Source organism: Calypte anna, chromosome 14, assembly GCF_003957555.1.
Source record: "Calypte anna isolate BGI_N300 chromosome 14, bCalAnn1_v1.p, whole genome shotgun sequence".
Classification (NCBI taxonomy): Eukaryota; Metazoa; Chordata; class Aves; order Apodiformes; family Trochilidae; genus Calypte; species Calypte anna.
The window spans coordinates 3,562,348-3,574,539 of record NC_044260.1 but is presented as its reverse complement, the minus strand read 5'-3'; the positions used below and the strand labels follow the sequence as shown (position 1 = coordinate 3,574,539).

Here is a 12,192-nt window from a genome sequence, read left to right as displayed (position 1 = left end):
CCAGAAGGAAAGGAACTTCAGCACCGACCCCTCTCACCACAGTTACTGTGCTGCATTACACATTTTAGGAAAAAAAGCAGCTTCAATTCGTTTTGCACGTTGAAGCATTCATGTTCTCCAAGCCTGAATTTTGTTTTGCAGTGCTGACATAAGTACATTTGGAAAACAACTCGGCTTTTGCAAGAACAGCGAGAAGAAAAAAATTATTTAAACGTGAATCAACATTGCACCTAGTGACGAGCAACCTCCTCGCTCATGACACTTGGACAATCCACCAGAATTCTATTTGCTTTCTCAAATGCTAGATGTTAGCAAAAATGGATCTGGATATTAGAGGTCTAAAATGGAATTCTGCATCTTTTATAAGCAGTTTTCTCTTCCAATACGTTTAATTTCACTATAGAAAGCAAATGTTATTCCTGGCAGCCTCAGCTGCTCCAGACAACAGAATTTGACTTCCTATTGATTTCTCAGTACAGGCAAATGGTGGTATCAGCAACATAAAAACCCAAAGCTATAGTAGCTAAGCATAAGGTTAGTGAACTCAAAATTTCCAGTGATTAGCAGAGATCTTTCTGGGGACAGGCAGTTCCCTGAATATTTCATGGGAATTCATTGTTGTGGCTAAAGTTTTGCAAGCAACTAAACACAGATAGCATTGCCTCAGCTCACTGGCACCAGACATAAGCAGGGTTCTGCATACATTTAGGAAGCTGGGAAGCACATTTCTATGCTCCTATTTTTCTCCAGAACAGATGGTACAGAAGCAGTAAGTTCTCCCACTTCATGCCCCCATTTGGCCTGACAATTCTCCCGTTATGGCTATTAGCAAACTTTGAGAGAAGCACAAGATCATCTGCCCTTTGAAGGGCTCACATTTCGGTGAACTCTCCCAACCAGTTTCTGGTCACTTCCAACCAAATCTGTATTCATGTGACAGCATTAAAGAAAAATGCAGATGCTAATTCTCTTTAGGATAGCACATGAGGTAGTTTCAGCTCATTCTCCAGAAGGTTCATTAAAAGATTATGATTTGGTTTTATGCCTTTTAACACTTGGCTCCCTAGCTCACCTAAAACATATCAAGTACATGCAATCAGCAACCTCTGGCATCACTGTTAGCCAACATCTTCCAAAGAAGAAAAGGAATACTGCTGTCTTTACCAAGAGTGCCCTGAAATTCATCTGTTCAGCCACATACTTTAGAGAACATCACTAGGATCCAGCAAATACTTTGACTGCTGCCCCACATGCCCTCATCAAAATTTTATTCACCAGCTACCACAAAGTGTGAGTTACCTCCAAGTTCTCCTGCTCAACACTCCAGAAGAGACCAAATGGCAACATATCCCCAGTTACCTTTCTGCAGCGGGGATTGCTGAACCTCTTCACATCACTGTCCAGTAGAGCTGGAAGTTACAGAATGGACACCTGCAGCCCGGAACAAAATGCCATTAATGCACAGTCCCAAACATATCTTTGCTGAAGAGATTTAGTCAAATAGCTGTGTGGTAGTTAATAAGGCTGCCAACCAAATGCCTGCTGCCAGGATGTGCTGACTGCTGCATTTTTGCTCATACTTTTTCGATCACTTCTGTGGGAAAACAGTTGCGGAGGCTTAAGGATTCCATGTGCACATCAATATGATTGTATGAAATCGTTTATTAGCAACTTGCACTCACTTTATATAGAGAAGCCTTGTTTACACCATCTTATCATGCAGGTGGCTTTGTATTCCAATTACACATTCCATTCTCACGGAAAGATTCTTCTCACATAATTATTTTCCTCTTCTGTTGCCAATTAAGTTATCTCTTTCCCAGTAGCTCATTCTCAGAAAGCCTCTAACTAGGCCTCAATAACCATTAACCCAATGTGGCCTAAATTGAAGTAAGTCAGGATTGCTCACAACCTGTATATTTCTGAACTGTTTCCCCAACACACTTCCTTGCTTGCAGTCAGAATATTATATTGTCAGCACTGCTTTTGACCATGTAATTTAGAGGATCAGCACAAGGCTGGCAAGTGAGTCTTGGGGGAGAAAAGCCTATTGAATTTTAATCTGCTCCAAGTCAGAGGCAAACCAGGCTCAATAAAAACAGACCCGGGAAAGGAGAAGCCTGAATTTATAATACAGCTCTTTGAAAGCCACCCTATCTCATAGTGAGCACACAGTCAGGGTTTCAAGGAACCATTTTCTACAACAGTAAGTGCAGTCTGCATCCTCTGCTGGACACTTACCTGACAAGCTCATCTGCACAGGCAGCAGCCACCTCCTCCTCAGCTTTCCTCTCGTAGTATTTACAGAGGATGTTCTCTGGAAGCACCTTCTCCAGCTCACTGGTGGGGAATGAACACGTGCAACTGCCTTCCATGCAGCTGAGCTCTGACTGGGGTTGGAATGAGAGAGCTCAGGTTCAGTATGATACTAGGAAAAAGCAAGAGTCAGCAGCCAGAAAAAAAATCCAAATATACCAGTGCAGAGCCTTGCTCAGAGAAAGCAGAGCTTAAGTCAACAGATGACTGCCAGAAGATAGGTTTGCTATGAAAAGAACAAGACTACTTAATCAAACACATCAGGCCCCAAACAAACACTGGGCAGGACAATGCTGTTGACAGCCAGGATCAGAGTTCACTCATTCCAAGTCCACTGTGACCACAGTGTTCAGTTATTACTGTATGATCTCTCTGCTCACAAACAGCTTGTCACTACAGTCACAAAATGCAGCTGCCAGTTTGTGCTTACACGAAATATAGATCCCCAGAGTACAAAAGAACCCCACTGTTTGATCATCATATCTGGAGGCAAAGGAACCTGCACACCTCTGAGGAGGTTAATGACTCATTTATAGCTCAGCTAAGTACCAGGCTAATTGCTAGCTAAATTGGAGACTAAGGTTAGTAGTAGCATGGAGGAACCAACCCTCAAATTAAATTGGGATGGCAGTGATATTATGAAGGACAAACACTCACAGCTAAGAAGGGATGAGCAACGTCAGAGATAAGAGTGTTCTCTGTGCAGATGCTGTTGGTTTGTTAAGTAGAAAATAGAAACCAGATGAGCACATTGCTGTTAGGATAAATGCTGTGGAAAGTTTTCCTGCTAATCCAAGTTGCTAAGCATAAAGTACAAAAGATGGAGGTTAGCAAAACTGAAATCCTCCTCAGCAAAGAGCCCATTGTGAAGTTGTTGGCTTCATGGGATGGTGAGACCAACTTGTTGGACTTGGATTTCAGGACTCTGTTAAAATCCTTCCTGGGAAGTGTAGTTACATCTGACTTAAGCAGCAACTAAGCAAACAGCAATGTGATCACCCTCCCAATTGCAATTCACCCATCTTCCCCTCATCCACCTGGGAAAGTCTTACCTTCCCAGAGCCAAAGACTGCCTCCTGAGCATATTTAATTAGGCACTCCTTGCAGAACAAGTGACCATCTGCACACTGAGTGAGCTCTTCAAAGGCAAACTCCCCGTAGCAGCAGCGGCACTCAATCATCTGCCCATCCTGCAGCCATAAACAGAGGCATTAGCACCATCACCATCAAAACAGCAACAGCTACAGAATGTACAGGCACACACAAGTGCAAGCCATGAACAATGTCAGCATTAATTCTAAAAAAGAGCAGCAGGCATACACCATTCTATTAGATATGCTATTTGGTGGTCAAAAGTAACACAACACAACCAGAAACACAGCTTTAAGTAACTTTCTATCTACAGATCCTGCTTGGCAGGTTCCAAAAAGCTACAGAACACTTATGGTTTAAGAACTTGTAGCATTTTGGGCTTGGGAAGCAAGTCTGCAGGGAAGATTACAGCAGGGAAACCCAAGCTTCAGATCTGCTACCCTCTAAAGGAACATTCACCAATATGTCTGGAGAGACCTTGTCTGAAGCCTCTCACTGGAGGGGGTGAAGAAACTTGCCACTGTTTAAGAGCAACTGTGTTCACTTTTTTGATGGTCCAATGTCTCCAAAGTAAGCAGAGAAATAGGCATTGAGAACAAAAAGGTAATCCATAGCTGCTGAACTTTCCTCTCTTTAAGAGGAAAGACCTGATTTTCAGGTTTTTAAAGAGTCCTCTGCAAATGATGAAGGCCCTTCCATTGGCAGAGCAACAACAGCAAATCTGTTTTAAGCAGCCATAATGGTGGCAGCAAGAGCAAACCTGGTCCTATTCTATTGCAATGTTTGCTCTGGCCAGTCAAGAAACAAGCAGCAGCTGGCTGAATGACTACAGATCATTACATGCATCAATACTGTCTTGCTGGACTCAGCTCCTGTCTACCTTTGCTAAAAGCCATCCAACACACACTCTGAAGGTTTTGCCAGCTCAGCAAAAGCAGCACAGTGCAAGCACAGCTTCAGAAAAGCTCCATTACAGAAGCCAAAAAGAGTCTGAGAAGTGGTAAGTGCAAAACAGTGTTTGCATAAGCTGAACTCAAGGGATCACATTATAGATACTGACCTTCTGATACTGCTCCTCATTCATCTGCAGAGCAAGAAGAAAGTCTGCATGCTGTAAGAGAGACACGTGCATCTGTATTTACAGAATAGATAAGGCAATTTTCCAGCCTCTACACTCTTTTACATTATGTCAGGACTTACAAACCACCACAAAAGGCTCACTGTCTTCTTACAGCATCACTCAAGCCCATCCTTCCAATCCATTAAACTATTTATGATTCAGCTAAAACAGATGGGAGAAGCAAAAGCAGCAAGAACAAAGGACAGAATTCTGTATTATGGAGGGCTGCTGGTTCAGGTTTCTATGCACAGAGGGTGATGATCTCACCCTCCAGAGAAAGCCCTGAGGAACATTAGCCTTGTGTTTAAAAGGAGACACTATCCATCTGCCCAAGAGACAAGGATCTTTAAGAAACAACTATAGGTGCAGAGCTGTGAATCCAGTCTTTCCCTTCAGATTACAATGGGGAGACAACACACCAGTGGGTTTTGCAAGGTCCTGCTTTGAAACACATGGTCCTCAGCACAGGACAAGATGTGCTGGAGACACAGGACTGCCAGCTTGAGGGAGGCAGAGCAAGTGGACAGACTGCCAGGGCCTGGTCTCTCTTTGTCACCAACACAGAGCTGCAAAGGAGCCTTATAACAATTAGAGAAAAGGATTAATTAGTAGGATTTTCACTATTTTGTAGCAAAAAAAGGGTTCAGAACCATGTTTGCAAGAGTAGCAGCTCTTTAAGTAAATATGAAACTCTGCCCTTGGCTTTTTTCCTTTAAAAACGAATTACTTGGGAACAGTCATACATACAGGCAGATTTCCATGTTCAGGGCCAGAACCTTTAGAGTAGTTTAAGTTGTTTGCACTTCCTACCACTCACCTCTGCCATCTCTTTAACTTTCTGTTCATAGAATTCCTGTTCCAATAGCACAGGTGGGAGAAGAGAAAGCTTATCATAGGACCTCCAGTGCCGCCTCTTGTTCTCCAGGAAGAACATTCGCTTCTCAATTTTCACATCCCCTAAAGCAGAGTTTAAGGCACAGTGAAATGGGATGGAGCAGCCAGAACAAGGCTTAAACCCTTCTTTCCACCACACACCACCAGCTGCATAACTACAGCATCTCAAACAGCACTGTACCAAGCAGAGGCATTAATGAAGAAAAATATCAAAACCACCAATCACTGAAACGTGGCTGTTTGGGAACCACATCCCCTTTTAAGAATTACAATTTCTGCTTCAAGTTCTGCTTACTGTAATGATGCAGAGAGCACTATGCATTCAGCTTGGTATTTACCTTGCTCAAATATGAAGTCTATATATGAATACTGATTCATTTCTTTCCTCCTTTTCCGTTTCCCGCTGGTTTCGGGAGACAGCTCCTGCCATTTTTTTATAGCATCTGAAAAGGCCTAGAAAACAACACAGAGACTTAAATCCTGCCTGTTCCTGGCAGCAAGCAGAAGCACATAATTCAAACTGAAGCACAGTACAAATGTGCATAAGCCTGAGGATAAGCCAAACACCCCATAGAGAGGCAAGTACACCTCTTCCCTTGGCTCACCTTGCTGCTTTATGTACTCATAAAGTAATCATTCCATGAAAACCAGGGAGCTGTGTGATATTTACAATACCTCAGCTGTTAACTCTAATACAGCTGGTGTCCATTCTGCAACAGAGCAGGTTTGGCTTTTTTTGTTGGTGTTGGTATTGTTTTTAAAAGAAAAATGAAGCTAAAATACCCAGTGCTTTAAGCAAGGAGTGAAGAGACAAGTTTTTGTTTTAGCTAAGTCTTGGAATAGCAGAGAAAGAGAAGTGTGACAGAGGAGGAGGTCCAAGTCAAAAAGCCCCATTTACATTAATTTTGTTGATACTTGAAAAAGTGTCTTTGCAGCTCTGTTGCAGTGAATCTCTTCTGAGGAAGAGAGGATTCATTCCACAAGTCATAATAAGAAGAAAGAGGACAGTGAGACTTGGGCTTCTTTCCCTTTACAGGCAGCCAGTTAACTAATAGCAGCAGTTAAATGTTTTAAGATTTAGCTAAATGTCTGAGCTTTATTGGCAATTATACTGCACTTCAGTGGCAAGGTACAGGAACACTACTCAGTTTAATGCATCACCTACCATCAGCTAGCTACCATTTTCCCACTTCTCCTATCAGAGCAAAGTAAAAACTTCCTGCAGTATTCTGTCTGGCCAATAAATTCTGCAAATCTCTACTAAATGGATTAATACTTCTTAAAAGGAAAGGAAGATTATAAAAAAACTCCATAACCACACACTAGCAGATGGTATAGTAAGGCAAAAGGCATTGCACTGCTCTCCAGAGACACAGGAGATAACCTGAGGAAAGAAAACAGACTTGAACCAGAGAACCTTGCGTGTGATTGCATAGTGTCCCTTGAGTTCATGTAGTGCCCACTTAATGTCCTGGCTGCTCAGCATTTTGAAATCTGCCATAAGGAGGTCAGCTGCCTGAATAAAGCACCTCTGATCAACTGGGGCAAGTTTGGAGAAGTCAAAATAGTCCACTTTATGCACCTGAGGAGAAAATTAAAAAGATATTAAATGGCTGCTCACAAGAACATCCCAAACCACTCTTCCAGTGATCAGGATCTTCTGCAAGACGACCCAAAATTCAGGATACATGGCACCCAGTTCTGAGCACACATCTAACCATCAGCTTAAGAGCAGAGCAGGGGTGTGAAGCCTCCTGCTGTATGTACTTGGGTGTGCAACCTGCCCTGAGCTGCACCATGCTGCAGCTCTGCTCCCAGCAGGACCCACATCACATATTTTAAAGCCATTGTGTGTGGCTGGATGAGACAGCAATGAGAGGATACACTTAGGTTACTATGAAGGGTGAACAACTTCATTGGCTTGAGGTTAAAAGACTCTTCCAAGAGTAGAAACAGATTATTTCCCTCTCTCAGGCCACACACAGCTATTTCAACACACTCAAAGTGTCTCTGAGAGAATTTTCTGTCAAATGGAACGAAGCAAAAATAAAATCAAGAAGTTGTAGGGAGTTTTGCAGTTAGGAGGATGAAAAATGGCAATGCCTAAAGGCCACAGAAGAGAGATGTGGGGGCCAAGTCTACTTCATGTGATAGAATGATGAAAGAATTCTCATTTCAGTTACCCAAATGAACACTTCAGAGGGGCTGGCTGACAGGCAGGCAGGGCAGAGGGTCTTGCTGAAAGGTAAAGAGCAGGCAGGGTGTAGCTATGCCACAGCAAAATGGGAAAGCCCTCAAGTCACCTGGCAAGCAATTAGCCATTACCATTTAAACACCATTTCAAACTCACCCAGAGACCTCCTGTGAAAGTTTGGCTCAACCAGGCACTTCACAAATATGCACTAACAGAATCAGATACCCCAAGATCCACTCAGCTTGAACCCACTGGATGGGAGGCATGCTGTAGGTGAGGATACTCTCACTTGCCTTTGTCTCATCCTGGCTGGCAAGCAGGCTGCTGCTGGGATTTAAAACCACTCTGCCTTCCTTCTTTGGGTAATCTGGATTTTCCAGAAGAAAGTTACAAAGTCTGAAAAGATAAATATAGTTACTTCAGGGCTTGGGGCTCGTTCATTCTTCCAGTTTTTACTACCCTATAATTAGGAGGCTGGGCAGGCAAGTCAAAGCCTGCCATGCAAGAACCAAGGGAGGTCTCAGACTAGAGCAAACTGAAAGTAAATAACTAAGAATTAAGTAAAGAATGAGTGGCTGTATGACTGCAGAAGGAAAAGCAATAGATTTGTCTTACAGTAATTACATTCACATAAGAGAAGCTTGCATGGGGGAGCTGCTACCCAACCCATAACTTTCCATGCCAGAGGTCAGCAATCAAGCTTACTTCTCCCACTTGAGCATGTGTCAAATCTTGCACAACTAAGAGTTCAGGAGTACTTTCTGCTGCTCTGGAATCAAGACTGAAGAGTTTAAAGGAAAAGGTCACAGCATTAATTGAAACCTCACTGCTGTCTACTGCAGCTAACACAAATGTACCCATGGAAAAAGTATACAGACCCTTAAGAAACCTGTGAAAAGTTGATGTCTTCCTTGAAAGATGATTACAGATTGAAATTTGAACTAAAGCTTCCATTCTGTATCTACTTATATTTACTTACACTTAAATATACTTGTATCTATTAGAGCAGAGACAGGAACAAGCTTAAACTGTGTTTACATACAATATGTAGTCTGAACACAGGTTTCATTGTAATAAACTTGAAATCACACCAGCACTGTCCAACTCCTGCTAGAAACTGGTCTAGTAGGAACACCATAGAAAATAATCACTAAAAATTTCTTTTAATTTGTACATTAGCCTGTAAATGCTGTGTACTTGAGGTCCTATCAAAATCATAACTATGTCAAGTAAATTCAGTTTAACTGAGTGTTTGAGCTTAGAAAATACTCTAGCTAGTAGTTTCACAATACCCCATGGCCATAATACCCCATCCACAAACACTTCAGAAGCCCTTTTGAGAGGGAAGCTTGCTGCAGGCTGTCTCTATCAGACTTTCACAGCTTCTTCTCAACCATCACTACACCAGCTGCCCCAGCTGGCTCAAGTAACATTAGCTTTTCCTCAGTCTCCCCAGCTGTAGAATAACATCCTCCTGAAAGGAGTTAGGACAAGCAATTAACATTTGTAAAACTTTTCCAAAGAGAGAAGGTGCTACTTCCAGCAAAGACATAATTGCAGCTAACTTACATTCCTGATGTCAGAAATCAGCCCCTAATTAAGAAATCTGAACTGGCTCGAAGCATTAACCCACTATCAAGGCACGATTACTTTAGCCCTGCTTTCACATTCAAAGCAGAGGCATTTCGTTTTGTTTAATCAGGTATTGACATATTGAGCCAGAAGCCTTTGACTGAGTGTGAATGCTTCCACACACAAAAGCTGAATAGATGATACCCTGCTAAGAGGAGCTAGCTCCCACATCTTATCTTTCACATCAGTTGAAGCTTCCAAGATGATCATTTCAGCAAAGAACAAAAATATCTGGCCACTGGGTATTTAATAAGTTCCAGCCCTCCCTTTCCCCCCCTCCTTTTTGTAAAAGATAACAGTTTAAATCCAGCAAACCAGAAACTTCAAGGAGCTCAAATCACAGGCAGGACACATTTGAACTATTCTGCATGTTGCCATTTCAATGCTCAGGATTTGGGGAGATGTTAACCTCCCATGTCTGACAATTAGTGAAGTGGGTCCCAGCACACAGAGCACGCACACTCGCAGCACTCTTCATTAATATCTGCACCCCAGGACACAGAGTCAGTTAAAAGCCTCATCCCTGCCCAAACCCAACCACCCTTATTTATTATATTTCAAGCCTGATTCAGCTTGACATACCATGGAGATCAAAGCAACCCTGCCAGTGAGGCTGACCAGGGCTCTGACCCATTTGTTCTAACACAAAAGACCCGGTGACAACTCAAAAGATAGTTTGGTTAAAGGAATAAAAATATGGAGAAGAAATCTTTATCATCCAGTAAGTGGGTAATGCACCACTGAGCAGAGACTGTAGATGGCCTCCAGGGAAGCCTTGTAAGCACCTTTTCATCTCACTGGGTCTCTGGCACACAATAGGAGAGAGGAGATTTCAGGAGCAAAAAGGGAAGGAACACATTAAGACTGATAGAAGCTGATACTGGGATTGAATTCTATCAGGCTTGGCTAAATCCCTGCAGGACACAACAAGGAGTTTTTTCACCCAATCTGTGAAAGGGTCCTGCAGCCAGACTTCAACAGCCTGACTGCCCCCCAAAATGGCCCTACCAGGCTCCTAGACTCCCAGCAGAACCATCCACACTGAGGTGCACCACGGACCTGAAAGCTTCTCTCATGCTGACCACACCACCACTGCAGGGAAACCACTTCAGAAAGACAAGAAAGAAGTTACAGTCTGGGGACTTGCTAACCAGTAAGCCCTGGTTAGCACAACTTCCAAACACCAGCAAAGGCAGCAGAACAGGAAATGTGTGCCCAGTGGATGGGATCATCCTTAGCTCCTTGCCAGTTAACTTCTTTCTGGTCCAGTAACTAATTCTAAGCCTCACACACTTGAACACTGCTTAATTAGTGCCCTAGTTAACTGGAAATGGCATTGGATTCCTATAAGATGGGGTGAATACTCTGGCCACCAACACCAATTCTTCATTCTTGTATCACATAATAATCAGTTTCAACATGCATGAGATAACAGTGACAGCTGCAGAGAGAGACAGGGAGAGGGGCCACCTAGGATCAGACCCAAGTCACAAGTGATTTCCCTCAAACCACTCTGCCCTCTCTGTTGCTGGTGCCAACACACACAACACCTCCCTCTTCAGCTGGGCAAGCTCTACCCAAACAGGCAGAGGGATTCTGCTACTTATCAATAAGGTTAATAACATCTTTTCTTTAAATAAAAAGAACTTTTGATTCTAACATGACTCCCAGAGATGTCAAGCATGAAGAACATTATTCTTGAGTCACTAACACTATTGGGAAAGCAACAGTCCTCACAAGATTTTCCACTCCTTTTGGTTCCCCTCTTAACTCACATTTCTGTTCAGTTTGACAAACAGTCCAGCAACAGATACCTAGGAGTCAATTCTACCAGTCCTTAAACATGTTTGCTCTACTCTATTTGCAAAAAGTGATGTGAGAGAACTCAAACAGCACTGCTGCTACTTGATGAAGAGGATAAAGGCCAACATCATGACATTAAATAAGGGAGTCCAAAACAGTGTCAGATTTACCTGCAAAAGCCAAAGGCCAGTGAAATGAAGAGGCAGCAAACTATTTCAACTCAGAACTCACTAAGCCACCTTCATATTAAGCTTCATGGAAATCACCTCAACACCTTAATCCTGACACTCACCTGTTTTAAGAACCTTAGTAATAATTAAGAGGAAGCTATATGCAATATATAAAATATGTATATAATATTTTTATATAATATTTGCATTAAATAAGCAAATGATCTTAGAAGCAGAGAAGCTACAGCATAATGTCAGAATCAGAAAGGATTTTTAAAAAGCCCTATTAGAAGGAAAAAAAAAATTCTCTGCTCTTTGGCTCTATCAACACAGTGCTGACTCCCAGCCCAAATATAACCAAGAACACCATCAAGTGCAGGTGAGGAAATGGAAACTGAACTGCAGCCAGCCTGTTGGATGATACACCCTGGCTCTTAGCTCTATACTTACACATTTAAGTCATAGCAGTTCTTGATGCTGATGAGCTCTTCAATATATTCCTTCTTCACATCTGGGAACCTTGCTTCCTAAAGAAGGAAAAGCTAAAGGTTATGTAGGTATTCAAGCAGTACAGCACAGCAATAGCACCAAAGGCAGAGATTTAAAGGTAATTATCTGGCATACAGCTGAGACAAGGGCCAAAATGGATTTTAAGAGATCATTTATAACCTTTCAGTCTGGATACTGCAAGCTGCTGGCTTTCCTGTGCTCCACAGGAGATACTGCTAGAAACTCCTCACAACAAGAGCATGGGCAGTGATGTGAACAGCCATGAGCAGCTGGCCCAAGGAACAACTCAGGCTGGGTGGGAAGAGAAGAGGTATGTAGGTATGATCTACAACACCAGCAAAGCTAATAATTACCTTCAGACAGAATATTAAGGACTTGCAGATTGTGTGCTGAAATACAACATCCCAAAGCAAAAGGGAAAAGAAAAAAAACACCTCAATAATAGGCATACCCACCCAAAG

The 12,192-nt window shown here is 42.6% G+C and overlaps 1 protein-coding gene across 1 annotated transcript in view; it reads right to left on the bottom strand.

Annotated features, from left to right (window-relative positions):
* The window catches only part of RNF216 (ring finger protein 216), a 78,773-nt gene that overhangs the window by 47,449 nt on the left and 19,132 nt on the right, over positions 1-12,192 (bottom strand). The window contains 10 exon segments of the mRNA XM_030459588.1: positions 1,360-1,415; positions 1,418-1,431; positions 2,242-2,390; positions 3,369-3,506; positions 4,469-4,519; positions 5,346-5,485; positions 5,761-5,875; positions 6,840-7,004; positions 7,910-8,012; positions 11,672-11,748. Of these exon segments, the coding sequence (XP_030315448.1) occupies positions 1,360-1,415; positions 1,418-1,431; positions 2,242-2,390; positions 3,369-3,506; positions 4,469-4,519; positions 5,346-5,485; positions 5,761-5,875; positions 6,840-7,004; positions 7,910-8,012; positions 11,672-11,748 (1,008 nt within the window).